The sequence below is a fragment of the Lycorma delicatula genome, chromosome 4 (genome assembly GCF_047948215.1).
Source record: "Lycorma delicatula isolate Av1 chromosome 4, ASM4794821v1, whole genome shotgun sequence".
Classification (NCBI taxonomy): domain Eukaryota; kingdom Metazoa; phylum Arthropoda; class Insecta; order Hemiptera; family Fulgoridae; genus Lycorma; species Lycorma delicatula.
Window position 1 is genome coordinate 80,905,185 of NC_134458.1, and position 25,934 is coordinate 80,931,118.

Here is a 25,934-nt window from a genome sequence, read left to right on the forward strand (position 1 = left end):
TCTTACAGTTTCTTTAGGTTGTCATACTAAGACATTAGTATCACAACAAAATAGAAATTGACCCTCTAATTTCATCGAATATTAATTAAACCTTTAACTGGACAATCGAAATTAATCGGTTCACATCAATTTCATCGTATTTTTTATTTGTGTAATAAAGTTACTTTGTTGTAATTTACTGTAATAAATAAAATGTTAGATTTTAATCTAAATTTCAAATTGTAAAACTATGCTGAAGCATTTCAACTCATATCCAAGGATAAACTGATTGCTTTTCTACCATAACAGTATGAAAACGGCTTGATAAAATGTTACGCGAGTCCTGTGTAAGTCCGTCAACTGTATCCCTTACATCTTAACAGTTTCGTATCTTTTGATACGTTAGGGCAAACAGCATCCTGGAAGATAGGAAGGATTTAGAATAGAGTGTAATAACGGCCGAATCTACGTTTTAATAAACCGGTTTCCGTGCATCACTGTGCTTTTTTAAACGATGTAGGATGATATATCCTTGCGTACTGCTGTTAACATTAACAAAAATATAGGCTATTTAAATTAAAATTAAGACAATTAATGAGACGAATCTGGTAAAATTAAAAAAGATAAATGACATTTGAAAAGATGACATCAAAAGCAAGCGGCATTTGAATGATTAAGTTTATTTAAATATTACTGATGTGTTGAAATAATGCCAGATTTTTACTGAACGTGTTTATATCAAGTAAAAATAAGTAGCGTTATAAACGCACGATGATGCAGGATAATAAATTATATAACTTTTAATAGTTTTAATTAAAAAGCAACTTGTAACATTTATTTTACAATTTTAATAAATAAATTGACGTGGAGACGTTTAGTCTGAGACGGTATACACCGTCATCAGGATCAACGACAGCTATATAATTAATATAATCAGTTACGCAATTTAACACTCGTTAAGATCATTATAAAAAAAACATCAATAATAATTTATTGAACTTTATCGGATCATTATTAATAAAATTAAAACAATTTACATCAGTTACTAATAAATATTTTAAAATGACACTGAAACAAACAAGATTCTTTCCACTGGATACCACAGCGACTTCAAAGGTCTACTTAATAAAAAATATATCACAAACGGACAATTAGAAAATTACCTTAAATTTGAAGAGTTGAAGATTTTAAAATAATTTCCAGGAAAAACTGTGAAGTGTTGAATTTACTATTGCTATTTATGAAATAAACTTACCTAACAATTCAAGATAATCTATAAGGATAGACAATCTATTAATTTTAAACTTTCAATTTTCGCGATCGAAGCACACATGAGTCAAGCCCACAACTTGTCTGGCGCACACAACTTGTATACTGCGGTTAAAGTGCATAATCTATCCCCTTTGTTGATAAAAAATAAGATTCAATTTTACTAATAATATATTATATTAGAGAATGTTATCTAGCAAATAGAAAAATAATTAATTGTTGAATTAGGTATTTTTTCTCTTATTCTAATACAGATTGCAGTACTGCACATACCTTAACTCGGTTCGCTCGCTCCAGTAATAAAATTTAATACAATTTTATTCACAGTTCTTTGTTTTATTTACCTGCATAACTATCTTGATATTACTAATAAAGCGCAAATAACAGAATAAAATGGAATAAAAGATTATCTGTGCGCTTCGATCACTGTTATAATAAAATCAAATAAATTTAGACTGATTCTATATTAAAAAAAAGATGTTCCTTACTTTGGGCCTTTGTGGGTACACACAATTCGAGAGAAATGAGATGGGTGACTTTCTGAAAAAGTAGAAGAAATATGTATTGGTCTTGGACTAGGCTGTAGAGTTAATACAGCTTACCAGTATTTGCTGGCCTTAATACTAGGTTTCCGAAGAAACGATCTGTAACAAATATTTACAAGTTCCTCCTCAAGGAACCTTGTACCGACCTCTCTGATACTTTATAAGATTGAACAGACTATGTCTTACCAATTTCATAGACATATGTTAAGAATACTTACATAACTAGAAATGTACGTTCAGGTCTCATTTTAGAACTGTGAATCTCTATAGAGAGGATCCTATTTGTAGATAACTAAAACAGTCAAATGAGACTGCAAGCCACTTTTTCTAATATGTGAGGGACTTTAATAGAAAAGAAATGAATTTTTGGAGTTTTCCTTCTTCAAGTAAGGAAACGTAAATAATTTGGGTATAAAATGTAGGGTGGTAAGAAGTGTAGGATCTGAGAGAGTTAATCAAATCCTGAATTTTTAAAAAAATATCAAACTGGAGTTGTAGGCTCAGAGTAACAGGAAATAAAAAATAAGCTCTGAGGCTGAAGTACCTAGGGCAAGACACACTTCTTTACGTAAATCTTATCCCAATAAAATACGTAAAATTTACAATTATACCATTGAGCCTGGGGTATGACTGGGGGTCAGAAGGACGACGGAATGGTATTTGCAGGTAGATACACTTGATCACACAGTTATACAGCCTTAGAAAGCACAGAGAACTCCAAGAGAAAGGGCGAGAATTTCAGCCGCCTCAAAATTTTCAGCTTGGAGTGCATCCAGTCTAGACTTGGATAGCGCATAGCGTAGCATTGCTGATTGCGCGGGTAGAATTTCTATTAACGATAACGATAGTAAGCAGTTCTGTTGCCCATAAAGCGTAATTTGTCATTGTTTTGTTAGATAATATCATCTTGAGGGATATCAAATTGATTCGTAATGTTCACATCAAGCCGTACCATTCTGAAGCACCTTAATAAAAAGCTAAACTTATCATCATTATTCATTATTAAATATTTATTAATGGTTACATATATTTTCGTATAAAGAATAAAATCATCTCTCGGGACTCCCTCAAAAAGTCAAAACGAGTTTTTAAGATGCACAAATGGGCTGTCAGATCATTATCTAGCGCCATAATATGAGTCGTGTAGACCGATGTTCAGAAAATTAAATATGTTAATTTATCCTTGTGCAATTTATTGATGAATGTACAATTTTTGCTAAAAAGAATGGTCACTTATTCATAAAAAATAACAAATATTCTCTTTTACCAAACCAAACAACGAACTATTTTTGTCACAACGCAACAGAATATTTTGGCTCACGAGAGAGGATCTTATTATGCTTCCGTTGCAATTTTTAATAAATTGCCAAACGAGTTGAAAAATCTTTCCACCAATTTAATTAAAATACAATTCGAAGATTCTTCTTTTACGGGAACAATATTATTCTATTGATGAATTCTTAAATAATACTAATTAAATACAAAAAATTCTATATATCTTCATGATCCCCGTTAATCGTGTACATAAATATGTGCTCAAAATAATTTTTAATAGCGGCTTCTGAATTGTAAACTATTTTGTAACAAGTTTTTTATATTTAATGTATTTATCTTAACATTATTTCATGTATTTCTATTTAAATAATTAATATGAACTTTAATACATCTTTTTTTTTCTTAAAATTTGATTTTATAATTATAATTTATCTCACATTGACGTGATATATGTAATTTATTTTTATGTAACGGTCAGAATAAGGATTTATTAATATAATTATTATTGTTCTCTCTCATCTTTCCCTCTGACTACCTGCTTTTGAAAGCCATCGAGACATGCAGTACATTGGATGTGATTTTGAAGAATGAAAAGTTTCATTCTTCCAAAGTAAATATTCACTCCCACCGTAGTATCGATTCTTTTTTCACATTTGTAGTTTGTACAATTATCTCTGTTCGTTATTCTTATACTCAGCATATCTTATTAGTTTTACTCTTTGTATCGAATAAATTGCAATGGTTTCCTTATGCTTTCTTTATTTTAATTTTCTGATCTTCTACAATCTGTTTTAATTTACGAATATACCGCAGAATACCATGATTTTGGTTGAACAAATTAATTTAATTTTGATAACATCAAAACTATCCACTAATACTATTAATCAAATTAACCTTCTTTGTTTTATTTACCTGCATAACTATCTTGATATTACTAATAAAGCGCAAATAACAGAATAAAATGGAATAAAAGATTATCTGTGCGCTTCGATCACTGTTATAATAAAATCAAATAAATTTAGACTGATTCTATATTAAAAAAAAGATGTTCCTTACTTTGGGCCTTTGTGGGTACACACAATTTGAGAGAAATGAGATGGGTGACTTTCTGAAAAAGTAGAAGAAATATGTATTGGTCTTGGACTAGGCTGTAGAGTTAATACAGCTTACCAGTATTTGCTGGCCTTAATACTAGGTTTCCGAAGAAACGATCTGTAACAAATATTTACAAGTTCCTCCTCAAGGAACCTTGTACCGACCTCTCTGATACTTTATAAGATTGAACAGACTATGTCTTACCAATTTCATAGACATATGTTAAGAATACATACATAACTAGAAATGTACGTTCAGGTCTCATTTTAGAACTGTGAATCTCTATGGAGAGGATCCTATTTGTAGATAACTAAAACAGTCAAATGAGACTGCAAGCCACTTTTTCTAATATGTGAGGGACTTTAATAGAAAAGAAATGAATTTTTGGAGTTTTCCTTCTTCAAGTAAGGAAACGTAAATAATTTGGGTATAAAATGTAGGGTGGTAAGAAGTGTAGGATCTGAGAGAGTTAATCAAATCCTGAATTTTTAAAAAAATATCAAACTGGAGTTGTAGGCTCAGAGTAACAGGAAATAAAAAATAAGCTCTGAGGCTGAAGTACCTAGGGCAAGACACACTTCTTTACGTAAATCTTATCCCAATAAAATACGTAAAATTTACAATTATACCATTGAGCCTGGGGTATGACTGGGGGTCAGAAGGACGACGGAATGGTATTTGCAGGTAGATACACTTGATCACACAGTTATACAGCCTTAGAAAGCACAGAGAACTCCAAGAGAAAGGGCGAGAATTTCAGCCGCCTCAAAATTTTCAGCTTGGAGTGCATCCAGTCTAGACTTGGATAGCGCATAGCGTAGCATTGCTGATTGCGCGGGTAGAATTTCTATTAACGATAACGATAGTAAGCAGTTCTGTTGCCCATAAAGCGTAATTTGTCATTGTTTTGTTAGATAATATCATCTTGAGGGATATCAAATTGATTCGTAATGTTCACATCAAGCCGTACCATTCTGAAGCACCTTAATAAAAAGCTAAACTTATCATCATTATTCATTATTAAATATTTATTAATGGTTACATATATTTTCGTATAAAGAATAAAATCATCTCTCGGGACTCCCTCAAAAAGTCAAAACGAGTTTTTAAGATGCACAAATGGGCTGTCAGATCATTATCTAGCGCCATAATATGAGTCGTGTAGACCGATGTTCAGAAAATTAAATATGTTAATTTATCCTTGTGCAATTTATTGATGAATGTACAATTTTTGCTAAAAAGAATGGTCACTTATTCATAAAAAATAACAAATATTCTCTTTTACCAAACCAAACAACGAACTATTTTTGTCACAACGCAACAGAATATTTTGGCTCACGAGAGAGGATCTTATTATGCTTCCGTTGCAATTTTTAATAAATTGCCAAACGAGTTGAAAAATCTTTCCACCAATTTAATTAAAATACAATTCGAAGATTCTTCTTTTACGGGAACAATATTATTCTATTGATGAATTCTTAAATAATACTAATTAAATACAAAAAATTCTATATATCTTCATGATCCCCGTTAATCGTGTACATAAATATGTGCTCAAAATAATTTTTAATAGCGGCTTCTGAATTGTAAACTATTTTGTAACAAGTTTTTTATATTTAATGTATTTATCTTAACATTATTTCATGTATTTCTATTTAAATAATTAATATGAACTTTAATACATCTTTTTTTTTCTTAAAATTTGATTTTATAATTATAATTTATCTCACATTGACGTGATATATGTAATTTATTTTTATGTAACGGTCAGAATAAGGATTTATTAATATAATTATTATTGTTCTCTCTCATCTTTCCCTCTGACTACCTGCTTTTGAAAGCCATCGAGACATGCAGTACATTGGATGTGATTTTGAAGAATGAAAAGTTTCATTCTTCCAAAGTAAATATTCACTCCCACCGTAGTATCGATTCTTTTTTCACATTTGTAGTTTGTACAATTATCTCTGTTCGTTATTCTTATACTCAGCATATCTTATTAGTTTTACTCTTTGTATCGAATAAATTGCAATGGTTTCCTTATGCTTTCTTTATTTTAATTTTCTGATCTTCTACAATCTGTTTTAATTTACGAATATACCGCAGAATACCATGATTTTGGTTGAACAAATTAATTTAATTTTGATAACATCAAAACTATCCACTAATACTATTAATCAAATTAACCTTCTTTGTTTTATTTACCTGCATAACTATCTTGATATTACTAATAAAGCGCAAATAACAGAATAAAATGGAATAAAAGATTATCTGTGCGCTTCGATCACTGTTATAATAAAATCAAATAAATTTAGACTGATTCTATATTAAAAAAAAGATGTTCCTTACTTTGGGCCTTTGTGGGTACACACAATTTGAGAGAAATGAGATGGGTGACTTTCTGAAAAAGTAGAAGAAATATGTATTGGTCTTGGACTAGGCTGTAGAGTTAATACAGCTTACCAGTATTTGCTGGCCTTAATACTAGGTTTCCGAAGAAACGATCTGTAACAAATATTTACAAGTTCCTCCTCAAGGAACCTTGTACCGACCTCTCTGATACTTTATAAGATTGAACAGACTATGTCTTACCAATTTCATAGACATATGTTAAGAATACTTACATAACTAGAAATGTACGTTCAGGTCTCATTTTAGAACTGTGAATCTCTATAGAGAGGATCCTATTTGTAGATAACTAAAACAGTCAAATGAGACTGCAAGCCACTTTTTCTAATATGTGAGGGACTTTAATAGAAAAGAAATGAATTTTTGGAGTTTTCCTTCTTCAAGTAAGGAAACGTAAATAATTTGGGTATAAAATGTAGGGTGGTAAGAAGTGTAGGATCTGAGAGAGTTAATCAAATCCTGAATTTTTAAAAAAATATCAAACTGGAGTTGTAGGCTCAGAGTAACAGGAAATAAAAAATAAGCTCTGAGGCTGAAGTACCTAGGGCAAGACACACTTCTTTACGTAAATCTTATCCCAATAAAATACGTAAAATTTACAATTATACCATTGAGCCTGGGGTATGACTGGGGGTCAGAAGGACGACGGAATGGTATTTGCAGGTAGATACACTTGATCACACAGTTATACAGCCTTAGAAAGCACAGAGAACTCCAAGAGAAAGGGCGAGAATTTCAGCCGCCTCAAAATTTTCAGCTTGGAGTGCATCCAGTCTAGACTTGGATAGCGCATAGCGTAGCATTGCTGATTGCGCGGGTAGAATTTCTATTAACGATAACGATAGTAAGCAGTTCTGTTGCCCATAAAGCGTAATTTGTCATTGTTTTGTTAGATAATATCATCTTGAGGGATATCAAATTGATTCGTAATGTTCACATCAAGCCGTACCATTCTGAAGCACCTTAATAAAAAGCTAAACTTATCATCATTATTCATTATTAAATATTTATTAATGGTTACATATATTTTCGTATAAAGAATAAAATCATCTCTCGGGACTCCCTCAAAAAGTCAAAACGAGTTTTTAAGATGCACAAATGGGCTGTCAGATCATTATCTAGCGCCATAATATGAGTCGTGTAGACCGATGTTCAGAAAATTAAATATGTTAATTTATCCTTGTGCAATTTATTGATGAATGTACAATTTTTGCTAAAAAGAATGGTCACTTATTCATAAAAAATAACAAATATTCTCTTTTACCAAACCAAACAACGAACTATTTTTGTCACAACGCAACAGAATATTTTGGCTCACGAGAGAGGATCTTATTATGCTTCCGTTGCAATTTTTAATAAATTGCCAAACGAGTTGAAAAATCTTTCCACCAATTTAATTAAAATACAATTCGAAGATTCTTCTTTTACGGGAACAATATTATTCTATTGATGAATTCTTAAATAATACTAATTAAATACAAAAAATTCTATATATCTTCATGATCCCCGTTAATCGTGTACATAAATATGTGCTCAAAATAATTTTTAATAGCGGCTTCTGAATTGTAAACTATTTTGTAACAAGTTTTTTATATTTAATGTATTTATCTTAACATTATTTCATGTATTTCTATTTAAATAATTAATATGAACTTTAATACATCTTTTTTTTTCTTAAAATTTGATTTTATAATTATAATTTATCTCACATTGACGTGATATATGTAATTTATTTTTATGTAACGGTCAGAATAAGGATTTATTAATATAATTATTATTGTTCTCTCTCATCTTTCCCTCTGACTACCTGCTTTTGAAAGCCATCGAGACATGCAGTACATTGGATGTGATTTTGAAGAATGAAAAGTTTCATTCTTCCAAAGTAAATATTCACTCCCACCGTAGTATCGATTCTTTTTTCACATTTGTAGTTTGTACAATTATCTCTGTTCGTTATTCTTATACTCAGCATATCTTATTAGTTTTACTCTTTGTATCGAATAAATTGCAATGGTTTCCTTATGCTTTCTTTATTTTAATTTTCTGATCTTCTACAATCTGTTTTAATTTACGAATATACCGCAGAATACCATGATTTTGGTTGAACAAATTAATTTAATTTTGATAACATCAAAACTATCCACTAATACTATTAATCAAATTAACCTTCAGAACTAACCTGCAAAAACTGTAATCTCTCATTTTTTGCCGAAAGAAGAAATTCATTGTATTTATTTATCTTGTGTTGAGTAAGATGTGTTGTTTTTCGATAGAAAGTTAAATAATCTGTTGTTTTACACTATGCGTCTCTATCTATCATATAGTTACTACAGATATAAAAAACCTGAGGTACAAAGGACACCAGGCGGGGTTGCTTTCTCTGATGGTCATGATGTTCAATATATAACCGGTTTCAATCGTGAACAGAGCGAATAAGTCGCTTGTTGTGTTGAATATAACCTGCATTTTTGTGGGCTTGGAGTGCTTTTGTGCAAAATTAGACTATATTCAGTTCAGTAACGGAAACCACTTCACTCCACCCTTTTTCTAGCAAGTCAGGCACATAATCATTCTTGAGAACGAATAAGCTATTTTCAGGAAAGATTTATCTTGTGTCAGGTGGTTTACGACTATTTGGTTATGATACCTAATAAAGATTCTGTAAAAAAAAATGTATTCTTTCCACTGAGGGTGGCAAAATCAAGTTCGGTGAACTAAATTGTTTTACATGAATCCAACGACATAATATCTCCATGGCACATAGGCCACTACAAATTTTTTACAAGTGATGTTCAATATTATTTCATGATTTTTTTAAATTTATTCATTACGCAAAATTAATTTGAATTTTCGAAAAAAACACGTATTAATTATTCCATGTATACTCGTATTTTGAATAATTCTATTTTTAAACGTAGAGACTTTATCGATGTATATTTTAAAATCTTTTTATTATAATTAACATTTTATTATTACAATAATTTTGGTAGCCTTTGGTGAATAATAATGATTGAATAACCTAATTGTATACATGGAGTAAAAGCTACTGTATTGTACAACTCTGTTTAACACTATCTCATAGAACAACAAATATCACTAGGATGTCTGGATAAATACTTCGTGTTATATGGTTATACAATATATAAACTCAATAGATGAACTAATATAGGATATTACATATTTCAGTAAACATTTTAATTTTTCTGAGAAAAAACTTTCGAAGAAATATATTCGCTTTAACAAAAGAGAAACATTTCCTCTAAGCGTTTGTTCCAATCTGCGTAAGAAAAGTAAATAAATTTCTTGGATATTATATTAATATGAACAGAAATACTCAACGATTACGTCATCGGTTGATTCATATCTATGTGCATTATGCTTCGTTCTTTCAGATCACGTAACAAGGATTGTAGATTATTTATCATAAGGAATTTAAATACTAAAAAAAATTAATATCTATAACCTCAAAGTAAATTCATACAAGTTAAAATATTTTATAATCTCGCAACTAGCCTTGCTCTTTAAGTACAAGTGATTATTCTACATTCAATAATTATACCTTGTCATTTGTTGGACATATTTTGGAGTTGCATAGCACAATAACCTCTATTTCTAATATTTCTGTAACAAATTTCTACCCACTTTCCAGGAATAAATGTACCGCTTGAGAAATTTATCATCGTATATTACAAGAAGTCAGTCCATTATATTAAAAAAAATTATATCACAAACACAAACGTTCTCAATGTCAACTAAATCTCACACTTACTTTCTATTTTGCCATTCTAAATAATATGGTCCAACAAATTCGATCAATGAGCATAAAACGAATGCTACCCACAAAGCTATGAGATGTATTTGAAGATTAATATATTACATGTCTCACAAATATGTGGGAGAATTTATGTTACACCAATAACTCTCTTTTTCATCTTCCACCTAGTCGAAGATATGTTTTAGTGCGTTTGAATACAAATACCCAATTACTTAAATGAAGCGAAAAAAATTCAATTTGTTTAAATCAAAATATCATGACTAAATAAAAATCAAACGTCAAACCCGACTTTTTAAAGACTAGATGTTTTGTACTCTTTATATAATAAGATGTAAATATTATCTATGCAAAATTTTCAAGTAATCAAATTTACGAGTAGATCTTTTCGGCTGGAACTCAAACTGATAATCAGATAGCAAATCAGAAGCCTTTATTTGGTTAATAATACCGCTTTAAACAAAAATTTCAATAATTATATACAAAAATGAAAGAAAAATAGGCCTGCAGTCCTCTGCGTGTTTGTAAAGTGGTCGTAGACGATTGAAATAAGTCACAAGTCACTCTCAAAAATGGTACAGCCATTTCTAAGAATAATCTCACGCCGCGGTTAGTAGGGAAAGTGAGGAGTTAACTGGTCTCCGGTAGCCTCTTTCGTTGAGCCGAATAAATGATCAGTCCACCAAACCCGCCGAATTGCAGGTGATGATAATCAACCCTAAAAATGACACCTTCGTTTTTTTCATTACAGGGGCTAGTTATATATTGAACATCATTTCTGTCAAAAAAAAACTACGATTAATCCGGCTTGTTTCTCAGATATTTTACACGTGTCACAACCATAGGAAAAACTGAGACAGAAGTTGTAAACAGACAAATTAATACCTCTTTTTCTTATGAAACAGTACTTGTTCAGCTCAGCAGGATTACAGTTCTCTCTAAAATATTCATAACAAAAGTGAATAAATGTATCCTTAGTGTAATGGAAGAACTCCTTCACTATTTTACTGGGTATTTTTACTCTTTGCACCGGCGTATTCATAGTATGTTGGTGCAATATGGTATATGGTGCAATATATGCAATAGCCTCGGAATATTTTTATTTACAGGAATCTGAGGTAAAAACCGGCTTGTTATTATTTTCCAACATTTCTCCAAAAGTTCCTAAAATGGATCACCGTTATCAAGAATGATTGTCACAGAGGCAATAATCGAAAACTTTCACATCATTACAAGGTTTTTAATTTATATCGTCGAATATCGCGAAATAGTTATCTAAACATATAGCCAATTAAGTTTCTCTAGTATTAAATTCTCACCCAGCCTTATTGGGGATATGTTTATTTATGTCTTAGGATATAAACTTTTTAACATAGGAATTCGTTTTTCATTTTGGAAGGAAATTTGTGCAGTTAGATCATCCGTAACAAACAAACTGCAAACTTACTTACACAAACTACTTTCAAATTACTAGGTTGATATTTTCAAAACAATTTCCTAGGAGAGAATCAGAATCATTTGAAATCATAATTCGTTTATTTAGTTATAATATCAATTAGATCAAAATAATACATCAAAAAACATAAGCTCCTTTTTTATTTAACTCTGTTAAAGTATAGACATTTTTTTATTTAAAAAAAAACCATAAAGATCCAACATATGGTGTACCAGAAACAATTGCAGAGGACTAAAAGAAGAATGAGTCGTCACTCCACAAATGTTTATCATTGTTTTATTGGCCACGATCTCCTCTAAGAGCCCGTTAGACAGGTTTTCAGCGTATGCTGTTAATTTTTATATTACTATGTAAACAGCTGCGCTATCATGTAGCTTGATTAATAAGTACGTAATTATTCTTTAATAACGTAATAATTAGTTTTTTAGAATTGTAAGAAAATTTTTACAAAATTAATATAGTCAAGAGACTGTTGTAACCTTTATTCCATTGAGTTACTAAGTAAAGAAATATATATATATATATATATATATATATATATATATATATATATATAAAAGCACACAATTTATTCTAGTAGGTAAAAATGATTAAATCTACAAATAACCATTTTGGAATGCAGTCTGAGTGAAGAAAATAAAAAAAAAATAACTGAAGTTGTTTCTTCGGTGTCAGAGTGCCACTTCAGTTACCGTGACGAAAAAACAACACATTCTTCACCAATAAACAACTGACAAGGACAAGATCAACCGATTCAAAACAAATTCAGTATCCACAGCAAAAAACAGACGAGTCAGTTAGCCACTTTACCTACTTCTCCTTTTAATCATTTTAAGAGTTGGCTTTTATCCTGAATATATTTAACCAAAACAGGTATACGGAAAGCAGATAAAAAGAGAAAAACTAATGTACAAAAAGTTTACAAAGAATATTTTACTTTTGATGTATAATATTTACAGAATAAAATTCAGTAGCATTATTTTTAATTTTCTCTTTTAAGAAAATTTTCGGTCTGACGAAATCGTACTTGTAAGAAATATCGTGTCTAAGTATGAAATGTAGAAGAAAAAGTAAATTTTATTTTCGTTTCTGGCTCATTAAAATCGAATTTTTTTTTTTGAATACGGGAAATTAATTTTTTTTATACATGCTGCCGGTCATAATAACGTTTATCAACTCTTTTTAGCTTTACTTTATGAGAAAAAGTGATAAATAAAATTAAAACGGTTAAATCTCTTCTAAAAAAAATATTTAGTAATCTTTTATGATGATCGTTTTAGGAGTTATAAAACACTTCAATGTTAGCAGTCTTCAAAAACGGTGTTAAAATCTTTTCTTTTAAACCTGTTGAATTTTGGGGGAAAATAGATTATATTAAATTGTAAGGAAGGTACAATTTTTTTATTATCTCCATTGATGAATGGTTTCTTTTTTAACGAAATTTCTTAAAACTATCTCGTTCGGTAGTATTTGTACCCAACAGAAAGCGCAAAATAATTTTTTAAATGCGCCCTATTAACTGCCTAATAACTAATTATTATTTTTTTCTTCATCAATAATACACTCTTTCTTAATATAATAATATCACTCGTTTTTTTTAATATAATAATACACTCGATATAATATAATAATTATATAATTTATTTATAATACTCTCGCTATATCGTTGAAAATGAACTTGAAAGCCTACAACTCACTTCATAATAACTTTAAAAAATGTTTGATGGTCGTCGTAACTTATTCTCTATTAATCTACAAGAGATAACATTAAAAATTAAAAATCACGACTCCCAAACAAAACATTGTTTTTTATAAAATTGTGGCGCAAAGCGGATCAATGGTGGTGCGCCGGGCGGCTGCTCACGACTCCCTTCAGGATTCTCTCCTGCTAGAAGCTGTCCGTTGTCAATTAATTTACAGATTATTTAATTTCTAAGCGTAGATTATTTTTATTTATATTTTATATTTGTATTTTTATTTACTTATTATTATTTATTAATTTTATTTATTTAATTAATTTTAAAAGAAGGGATTATTAGTCAAATTTAGCAATAATGAACATGCTTACATGATCAAACATATTGCCCGTCAAAAAATCATATGATACCTTTTTTTTTTCTTAAATGTTTATAAACAATAAATAACAACAGTAATAATAATAAAAATAATTATAAAATAGATTAATAAATTTTACTACCGTAATTCATTCATTCAATATCGTAGCAGATCTTAAAACACAACTATTTTCGATACAAATAATTCGATACTGAAAATACACTCGATTATCCATTTAGAATCGTATATAAGATTTTTATTGGTCTTGTAGTTACAATTAAATATACATATATACATATTTATATAGCATATGACACTCCCCGTAACGTAAGGATTCCAACGCGGGGTCATACATCTAAATCGGTTCTCTGTTGAGCTGCTACGGTGGAACAAATATACATATATACATCCTAAAAACATTACACTCCTTTTTGGGCAGTCATGTAATTACATAAAAAGAGTACTCATTTTATGACTTTTTAAATTTATATAAGTTTGCGCATGCATAACGCATGTGAAACTTCTAGAAATTCTATCAACTGCGTAATAAATAATATTTTTCAATAATAATTTCTCGTCCAATTCGGGCGTTTTCTGACATATGTATTCCAGTTATCAGCTATTTATTTTAAGTCATACCTTTTTCAGTAGCGAATGGGGCTATCTTTAAAAATTAATATATACGAATGCATTATCAATTAATGAATTTTTATTTCTCTTCACAAATATTTTTTTATAAGGCCAATAAAATAGTAGTAGAATAATTAAAAATAACCATTATTACTTAAGGGGATGAAGTGATATTTGTAAATAAAAATGCGATTCATTATTCTGAGGGAGTCCGGGCGATATAGTACTACACATTCTCAAGAATGCACATTGACCGGCGCATGGTCTCATACGGAAATATTCGAATAATTCATCCCATTATTCTATCATATGAGCAAAAACCTGATACAATATAAAGAAAATAACTATTAAAATAACCACCATTCCTGATTAAATGGTAATTTTATTTCGTTGATCAAAAAAAATCGAAATGAACGAAGACGATTAAAAATAATTAGTTATTAGGCAGTAAATAGGGTAATTCAAAAAATTATTTTGCGCTTTGAGTTAGTTACAAAGTTTGTGTAAGGTTTAAAAGCAGTAAAAAAAGCTTACTTTTTAAGTTTTTTTACAGATTTTTGTCAAAGAAAAATTTCAATAATTAAATTAAATTCCGTAATTAAATAAAATAGTGATTTTACAATAAAATTAGACTCGATTTTATCGAGTCTATATTATCGAGTTTATATTCGTTTATTATGAAACGAATTATTGAGTTTCAAACTCGTTAAATATGTGCTGCGACGACTACTCTAAAGGGTAATTTGGTGATTTTAATACGTATAAAAATATATACTAGCATCCCCGTCGCAGCTTCGCCCGTGTTATGTGGTTACTTGCGTTTCCCGTCGCGGTCAGGGGATATTTAGCAGGTCATGGCTCGCTTCACTCAACCTTCCCATCTAGTCGGGAGCTCTGTCCCCTAGACTTTCATGTGTTCATTAAAATCAAGCTTGTGAGAATAATAATGATAAATAAAAATTAAAGCCTGTTTAATTTATAAAAAATATCAGTGTACTGTAATTTCTTTAGAGCAACATTTTGGTCACTACAGGACCGAAACTTTGAGTGATTTGAAGAATGCGGGTTTCAAAATAATCGGCCTCCATCTTAAAAAATATTAGTTATAGCTAATTACCCGTACGAAGGATGAGTAAAGATGTATTTTGTCCGATTCTTAGCGTTACCCGACAAACTCCAGTAATTTTTCGGGTAAACTGTCGAAGTATGAAGTGACCGTATTCATTACTCATTTTTTTTTCATTTTTTGTTTTTTAGTGAAGTAGCCGGAGGCAGGTACAGCCAGTCGCGTCGCACATACAGTAACAGTGGCAGTGGCTGTGTTGGTTGAGCCGGTGCGCCGTACACCGTCACACCCCTTGAAAAATCAAAATTAAAAAAAAAAACGAAAATGGTTTTTAGGGATTTATCTGAAGAGTATATGCAAGCCCAAATATACTACGTTTAGTGTAGTTGGAAATGGGGAAAATTTGCAATCATTGTTCAATATCTTTTTACCTTTTTTTACCCCTTCAAAGATCGAATTTCGAAAAATTTAGAAATCGGTTTTTAGATATTTACTTGAAAATTACACACACAAAAAATCAAATTGATGTCTTCATTTGTTGTCAAGAATTTCCATTGTCACTTCATTTTAACCCTTTAAACTAATTTCAAAAAATCCTTTCTCAGTGTGCACTTACACCATAAGAAGAATTTAACCTTTGGTAGTTTTTGCTGGGAATTGATTATGAATCATTCACGACACGTTATTTACATATATATATATGTGTGTGTGTGTTAATTCAGGTAATGAATGCGCTTAAATAAAAAATGTGGTGACTATGTATTGACAATTTAAGTATAGTTACTTGGCAGCAGTACACAAAAAGTTGTGATAAATAAATTAAAACTTATTTTTACCGTCCATACTTCTGACGTGGAAGAAATATGTACAAAAAACTGCAATAAACTAAGTAATATCAGTAATAAAAATCAAGGAAATGGATTAGCATTAAATTTAAATTATAAAATCTGTAATACATGCACTCTAGCTCAGTACTGGAGGGAAGGTCACGATTTAACAGATAACTTCAATTTATGCAATAAAACAATAAATACAATTTATTTCTTACGTAATAAATTTAATAAAATGGAATAAACTAGAAAACATTAATAGTAATAAATAGATTATAACATCGAAATTTTCTAACATATCTTTTTCAGAAAGAAATCAGCTTTGATTACAGAAACCTCAGATACACGTGACCTTGATTTATTAACAATTATTACCAGGTTAAATTTCGTTTTAATAATATTAATTATGAAAAAAACGTTGCTACGTCAAAAGTATTACGATGATCATAAAAGGAGTTAATTATTTAAGAAAATGTTTTAATAATTACAACCTTATTAACATAATTGTTAATTTCCATAAATATCTAAATTTATAGCATGCAAAAACTTATAAGGAAAGACAAAGCGTACAGCTTACACCATATTTTTTCGGTCATAATATTTTCATCTAAAAATTAACATAGTTTATCAGCACGGTAAAAAAATTAAAATTCAAGTCAGTATATTAAGTACGTAATCCGTAAATAAAGTTATAATTCCTTCTGTCCATTGACAGTAACTTTGGAATCAAAGTTTTTTACGGTTTTGAACTTATCTGATGAAGAACGGAACTAATATTAAAATTGTTTACTGGTATTTTTATTACACAAAAACGCAAAAAATTCTCGTAACAATTTTAACAAAGCTACCGAAATGAATTTATTTAGAAAGAAGTGTAGTTTTTTATTTGTAAATATTTATGAAAATCCTGTCTTTTTCTTTTAAAAATATTAATTTGTACTTTTTACTCAGGATGAATTTCACCAAAAATCCATAATGAAAAGTTTAAAGCTGATTAATGTATGAATTAATTCCAAAAAAAAGAAGAAAATTATAATAAAGCTGGTTTATACTAAAAGTTTTTTTGTTATTAGTAATTTATTAATAGTAGTTTAGGAATTATCTTTTTTGTTTCGGGCTATAGAACTCAAAATTTTGTTTTCATAAGTATTAATACCGTTTATTAATCCCGTATAAACGATTTAATTACTCCTTCATAAGGGTAACGAAATAAAAAATTAAAACGAGTCCCTCGAAATTATGAGTGTTTGCAATTTGAAGAGCGATTTAAACGTTAAGATATCTATTAAGAATGTTAGTATTTTCATCGTAGAACAAAAAATACGAAATAAATTAGTGCAAATACTTACATGATGGTTGGAAGACTTATCTAAGTTTCTACATTTTATAAACCTACAGGTTATACAAACTCACTGGGCGTTTACGTAAAATATATTTTCAATAAAAAGGCAAAGGTATCTGACAAATTTATGAAGTGATCAGATAGAGAGAAAAAGAAGAAAAAGAAAATCATAAGTCTTTTCAGTTACCGCTTTCCAGTAATCTAAGCCTCTAGCCTATATCCTGATAAAATGGAAACGGAAGCAAAAGTGCAGATTTAAAGCTGCTAAAAACGCACACGCATCCTGGTAATGGAGAGTAACATAATTAGTAAATAATAATAACTTCCATTTTCGAATCAACGACTCAACGAAAACAGATCTTTTTACGCAAGACAATCACTGCTAACTCACCGGGTTGGTCTAGTGATGAACGTGTCTTCGCAAATCAGCTGATTTGGAAGACGAGAATTCCAACGTTCAAATCCTAGTAAAGACAGTTACTTTGAATACTAGATCGTGGATACCGATGTTCTTTGGTGGTTGGGTTTCAATTAACTACACATCTCAGAAACGGTCGATCTGGGACTGTACAAGACTACACTTCACTTACACTCATGCATATCATCCTCATCCTCAGAAGTAATACCTGACAGTGATTTTCCGAAGAAAAAACGTCCATCACTGCACATTTACTAATTAACTATTAAGTACTGTTATACTGTAAGATATTTATATCAAATTAATAAAGTGTTTGCGTAGTCATAACGTTACACCTCGAAACAATCTATTCTTTTAGTACGTTAAATTTAACTGTGCAGCAGTGTTTGACATGTGAGTGCACCATAAAAAATAATCCTAACGGATGTAATTAGATCATTAAAGTCGTTAACCTTTTTTAATTAAAATATATAAAATAATAAATCTATCTTTATCTTTCTTTTTCATAATTTTATTTTTTCAAAACGATACATTTCCAACAAACCGAAATTAAAGATAAAAGTTCAATAATTTCGAAATTTTCTTTATAAAAGACACCTTAAAGTGTCTGAAAAAATTCATTTAATCTATTTAATACTTGGGAATACTGAAAAGAGAGGTTAGATAAATATACCAATACAAAGTAAAACGTTTTATATCGGCCAGTTATATAATCTTGAAGTCATTTAAGTTAACTTTTTCAAAAATATATTTTTTAAAAAATCGAGTTTTTTCTTTTTATGCCGGTAAAAAAAATATGGAGAAAGAAATACAGATACTAATTTTACCGTTTAACGGTATAGTTAAGTATTATTCGCAATACGTATAGTAGGCAGCGCATAACACGTAACTCAATGGACAGGTTATAGTGTGCGTATTGCAGAAAGAGAACGCATGGAAATGTATCTTTCCTATTTTTAGTACAGTTCACTTTCTTTTCAATTTTAAAAAAAATTTCAGTTTAACATGGTTATTATTGCAATGAAACCTCGTCAAAACGTACGGTTTTCCAAGTCCCGATTTATTTTAATAGAGAAAGACAAAAAAACCGTAATACGGAAACGGAAAAGAAACATTAATTTTACATTTAATTTCAGATGTTAAATTTATCCCATAAGAGGGAATGGAAATAAAAAACGGAATAGCCTGTAATTAAAGTGATAAAAATATAGATTGTACACAAACCAAGATTTGTAAAATAATAAATGGAGTATATCATTAATTATTATTTAGCACTAGATACCCCGTCACATTTGTGGCTACAATTTCCGGCCTATAAGCCTACGGTCATTAATAAAATACGGTAGCGAGCGAAAGCATATGTAAACAAATCATATCCTGCATTTTTTTAACAAATTAATCAAATTTTAGAATTTCTAAGAATAATTTTTATTCAGTTGAGAATAATTTTATTCAGTGCCGTGTACACCGTGATCGGAAGAAGTAATAATTATCATTTTGTCCACGTTTTGATTGTTTGATATCCGTTTAGATTTTAAATACAGTATGTGATTATTTTTTTAATATTTTTAGATTATTTTATTTTAGAATCGGTGTTAGTTCATGTTGTGTTTTAGGAAAATGTATTTCTTATTTTTTAAGGGCTTAATCAAGGAAATAAAACCAACTTGAATATAGAAATAAGTTTTTTATATTTGTGAAATATCTCGGATGAACATATTTCTCACTACCACTCTGGTAAATCAAAATTTATACAGTAAACAGTATTATTCTCTAAAAATAACCTATCTCAATTTTAAAAAAATAGTGAAATAATGTATCTACAGTACATACGTTTTCGGAACGTATATCGTTGTCTAACTTCATTGTATATTCGCATAATTCATTCTTCAGGACCTCACTAGACATTAGTTCGATTTTTATTCAAACTCTGCTAAGCGGAAACCTCTTCAAAACGGGTTTATTACTTGGTCTCGTCAGATTCCGTTTTGGGGTGGTATTATTTTTTATCGATTAAATTTTTATTAGTTTCCATAATCAGAATTTTAGGAAACGTTATACTGTAGGGGTGATTGGTAGATCAAATGTGCTAAAAACCTATAAGATAATTTATCATTCTACAATACGCATTGCGAAAGAAAAAATGTCATCTCTTTTGAAGAATTATTCTCACGAACCAATGGATGGAAAAAGTTGAGCTTAATATGTTAAACCTTGATATTTTCTATGATATTCTCTTATTATAAAACGGCTGGCAATCTTGGTTTTCTGTTAGAGATAAAATGCAATTTTTTCTTCAATGTTCACCACAGGTAAGCAGCTGTATACAAAAGTGCAATGCCGGGACTGTATTCCATGCTTAATCGTGACGCGAATGTACTCCTTTTTTTTTTTTAGTAAGCCCTGCTATTTTAATAGTATTTTTCCCCCTTAACTATCATTTTACCATGTTAATTGAAATTATTTAGATATAGAAATAATGTTGCTAAAACAAAATTCAGTTAAAAAAAACTATCTTTATCGAGAGCTGAAATAGCAAATTTTTAAATAACTGCAATATTAATGGAAAAAAAATGAAATACAAAAGACAGATAAATATTTGTTTTAAAATATGCTTAAAAATTAACTTTCTACAATTCATAAACGAAATTAACAAACTTGTTATTGTCATGAAACAAACAGATTAAAACTAAAAAATAACGGAAAGAGGAAGATTTAATTTTATATAGAAATAAGTTTTCCTACCAAGCAGTTCTTACAATATAACTCAAACAAAAAAAAATATTTAATTACGTGACAAAATGACCAGAATTGGACATTAAGAGGAAAAATGTCAAATAAATCGTTAAAAAATTATAAGAAAATTGAAAGCTTTCAAAATTTTTGTATCTGTATGAGAAAATATTCGCTGAATCTCACATCTAACAATGGTAAAAGAAGAAGAAAAAATCGTTAGCTTTTTTTTTTGCAGCAAAATCTAGAATTAAGCAATCGTAGAAATAATACTACAGCTGAAAAATATTCAATACGTTTTAATTACGTCGTTCAAGGCTGTCGGCCTCCTCGGCCGTTATAACACCACCGGTTCCCTTTGAACACTCAAGTTGAGTGACATCGCACGTGATTACTAAATTACTTTGTGTATATATATATATATATATATATATATATATATATATATATATATAAAATCATGCCTTATTGACGTACATTGTTGTCAGAAGGGATATACAGCCGTAAAAATCTTGTAAGGTTATAATTTTTTTTTTTTTTTATAAAAAATACGTTAAGTTAGGATTAATAAAATGACTACAGAAATAAGTATCTTAAACAGATTATATTTACTGAGTAAACTTTAGAAAATTTAGCCTAATGTTTTCGTGACCACCCTTTTGAAAAAAGGTTTGATGATTGTACATTCGAAACAGAATTTAATTTATACGTTGTTAAAAATGTATTGTAAGACTCACATATATGACAACTGAAAAAAACACAAAAAAATATATTATTCATTCCAGTATAGTTTAATATTTTACCGCTCACCGCAGTTTTCATAAAAACTATTCGAGTGACAAAAATAACATATGAATATGAATCGACCTCATTTTAAAAAGTCTTCAGCTGAGTTTCTAATATAGGACTCATAAAAAACATTTATTAATTTATCTAATAAATAATAATATGGAATTAAACTAGTAATAGAGATATCGATTAGTATTTCGTTTTCTAATGAATCATAATTATAAAGAAATTCGAATGATATTTTATGTTTGTAAAAGTGAAAATTCTTCAGTGTAGTTGACATCAGCAGTGTTACAGTCTTGACCCTAAGGTTGGGAACACAAAGGAAGCATAAAGCACCACAGCTTACATTACATGAAAATAAAACAGACACGATAATAATAATAGGTGAAAATATAGTAAGAGCAGTGCAACTAGCAGCAAAGTTTAAAGCTAGTGAATCCAAATACAAGCTTGTTTTTTATAATTTTTAACTGATGCACTGTTCAATGAGCTCTACTTCATGCGTTGCTTACACTATTTTCTAACCCTTATGCTATCGAGATGATTTAACGAGAGACGGTAATTAAAGAAATTTAACAGTAAACTTGTTAATATTTTTTATTGCTAGAAAAATAATTATATTTAAAAAATATTTAATAAGTAACAATTAGTGAAAGATACAGTTATTAATTAGAGTTTGCAATTTACAATCAACTTTTTAAAAAAATGTTATCTAATTTTTCGTTGAGCATACATTAAATATATTTAATAAGTTAAACTTTATGTCTTTGATTGAATAGTCGCGTCTGTCTTTTATTCCGAATATCCCGGGTTCGAAACCCGGTCAGACTTTTTCCATACACTCACGAATAAGTTTTCAGAGAATTTAACGTGTGGTAATTTTTTTAATGAAATAGGTATAATAAAAATAAATTTAATAAGTATTAAAAGTAATACTTTTTAACACAATAATTTAAATAATAAACATACGGGGTACTTTGGAGTACATTACAACAATCCCAGTTTTATTGTATATCACTTAAAGTAAACTCCTGTGCTATCAAAGCTTACATGATCTAAGGTAGGCTTTACTTCCAATAAATTAAGTAATTCTGTATGTGTAAAAATAAAATTGTAAATGTGACTGACGTAAATATATGATCAAACTCGCTATTCTAAATCGATCCCTTTTTAATATATTTAATATTTATTAATACAACATTTTATAATAAATTGAAAATTATTAGATCTGAATAATAAGTTAAATATATATATATATATATACTTTACAACCTGATCCTGAGAATCGTCCTGAACGTTTCAGGATATAGCATGCTAGGAAATGTGAAAAAGTAAAGTAAGGATAAAATGCCACCGGTCAAAACTTAATCTAATTACCCCGTTTCCATAGATCGCCGAAATTAGACATTGAGAATATAATTTTACCGAGTGCGGCATGCGTAAAAATTTGGTTGAAATAAATGAATGCTACTTTAAATTAAGCCAAAAAAGAACTGAATATAGGATGCATGTGGAGGTAACCCACATGCAATGTTGTTTAACTTTTATATGGAAGAAGCAGCAACGGAATTAAAATAATAGTTATTCATTTTTTTCACCAAAAAGTAATTAACGATGTAGAATCGTTAGTAGAAAAAAATTAAATTAGAAACCGAATCAGGGAATACCAAAAGTAACGAAATGTGACCGATAAGAAAGATAATATTTTGATAGAATTGATAAGGAAAACAGGAATGCGATAAATAAGGAATATAAGATATTTTGACATTAAAATAGAACAAAAAAAACCAGAAAATTGATTATTTAAACGTAAACTAACAAATTACGGATGAAAACATCAAAAGCTGCAGCCTTGCAAAAGACAAGATTTTTCATCGAGAAAAAGTCAGGTAACATAAAATATAAATCCAGGAACTGTGAGGATTTAAATATATATGTATATTTCTATAGAATACAGCATTATATGGCAAAGAAATTTTGACAACTTCCCTCAATGGGAACCGAAGTTCTTCAGTGGAGGAGTTTCTTTGCGATTTATCTGCTGGAAATGTATTTCAGACACGAATTAAAACAAATAAAAATTTAAGTAACCTCTCTTAGAAGCTTCGAGATTATTGGCTGAGGGTTCCATATCGAGTAATGCAAAGAAACTGGTGTCTGGAGTAATATAGTAGTTCAGCAGATTAATATGTAAAACAAATACGAATAAAAATTTTAATAAACAAGTAAAGTGTTAAAACATTACTATATAACAGGAATAAATGGAAATGTTCCTTGAAACGGTTAAACAATTACTGACAACAATATTCATTTTTTATTTCACATACATTATAATATATTTTTAAGTATATAGTTAGCGTATATTTGTAGTGTCCATTAGATCAGAAGCCTGCTTTTGAGCCTCAGTATTGATTTTATAAAGCCTAGGTGCACTGCAGATGTGTAATAAGCTATGAGTTACGAAGATAATAGCTAGTGTTTTACGACAAGGCCATTTTATACGATATTAATTAGCAGTAATTAATTTATCGGATATTAATTAGTTAATAAATTAGTTGTGTAACCAAATACACAATTATATTTAGATATTGTATATTTTCAGAAATATATAAATAACCGAGAAACTAACATAACTTTTGGATGTACTATGACAATCAAAAGTTGAATGAATAATATTTAATTCCTGTTTATAAATAACTTACAACTATCATTCTTTTATCTCGATAAACAGCGAGAGAAAACAGAAATATATAAAATTCAAAATAACGTTTCGCAAACGGAGGGAATTTAGTATACTTTAGAAAATAGTCCGTTAAAAATAAATTAAATAATTTAAAAAAATAACATACAGATTGCATGACGGATTTTATATTAAAAAGGCAATGATACTTTTATGTCGTAAAGATAAATACGTATTAATAAAAACCGTTGTTTTGTAAATATATACAAAACTAACGCGATATTTGATGGACTAATAAATGTCAACAATATTGAGATGTAATATTTGTTTTTACTGACCTTATCTTCGTAGAGGTTGTTGCGCTGCCACTTAAGCCACGCACGGGAGAACCCGGCGTGAGTGTGTAATCCGATACAGTAAGCAAGAGCTACAGTCACAGACAAAACGCCGGCTAAAAAGTTGCAAGCAGCTCTAGTCTTCTTTTGGCCGGAAGGAAGACCTCCTAAGACTTGCATCTTTGAACGAAGTCGATGTCTAGGAACACCGAGCTTTTCAGCACGAGTTACAAGTTCTCGTAATCTGACGGATGCGACGTTTACATCCATGTCGCTGATAAATAACGAAGTTCTTCGCTCTCTCGCGCCGTTCTTGTAGCACGGCCAGTACAGAACTGATTACTTGCTCTCTTACGTACCCTTCTCAATACGCTGTCTAGCATAGAAGACCTTTCATCACTACCGGCTTGCTTCAGCTCTACAACGCAGCGCAAACTCCCATCACCGTATTCCACCCACAAGCATATGAAAACGCACTTACAGCGGGTGCATGTTCACACAATATACACTTGCATATATAAAAAAAATTATGTTTACCGCAATATAAACGACATGAATCGTTAAAAATTCAAATAATTTGGAAAATAAAACAATATAGAGTACTTTCAGATTACGTGTTATTTACAAGTTGTTTATAGTTCATTAAGAAGTTCCGTTAGGTTTATTGTATCTTTCTTTAGATATCTCCCCACTTGTGTTTATCTGTTCATGTTTTTCGTCGAAAACCACCCACCCCTGTAATATCACTTTTTTCATTATATAGCATCTGTTAATATGTAAGCAGTTTCTCAACAATTATAACATCGATATTGTAATGCTAATATATTAGCATAATTACGCAACTGTACTTATTTATTCTTCCAGTTATTATGAGTTCGGTTAGACTCAACATTTTTCATACCCTAAAAAATTCATTTCTCATTATTATATGTAACTGTATTTGAGCGAAGTCTGTTCATACTTGAAAACGAATCACTCTGTAAGTTTTGTAAAATTGTTTTTCCTTATAAAATTCTTCTCTAATAAAATATATACTTTGAATTAGCTTACATATTCTTCCTGAATTTTTTCTTAGATGAATTATTTAGAAATAATACTTTGAAAATTAAAATAAAAGAGGAATAATATTATAATTAAATTAATCGACTGTTAAATTATCTGAATTACGTAGTTCTATGTAATTTTAAGAATATTTTTAGGAGAATATTTTAATTTCAAGTAAATTACCATATCGCTGTCAACAGAAGAATTAA

General features: G+C 29.6%; 1 protein-coding gene across 1 annotated transcript in view; it reads right to left on the minus strand.

Annotated features, from left to right (window-relative positions):
- Nucleotides 1–24,990, minus strand: part of LOC142323588 (uncharacterized) — a 96,986-nt gene extending 71,996 nt beyond the window's left edge. The window contains exon 1 of the mRNA XM_075363417.1: nt 24,685–24,990. Coding sequence (XP_075219532.1) covers nt 24,685–24,951 — 267 coding nt within the window. The 5' untranslated portion in view covers nt 24,952–24,990. The remainder of the gene's footprint in view (nt 1–24,684) is intronic.
- Between the last annotated feature and the right edge of the window lie 944 nt (nt 24,991–25,934).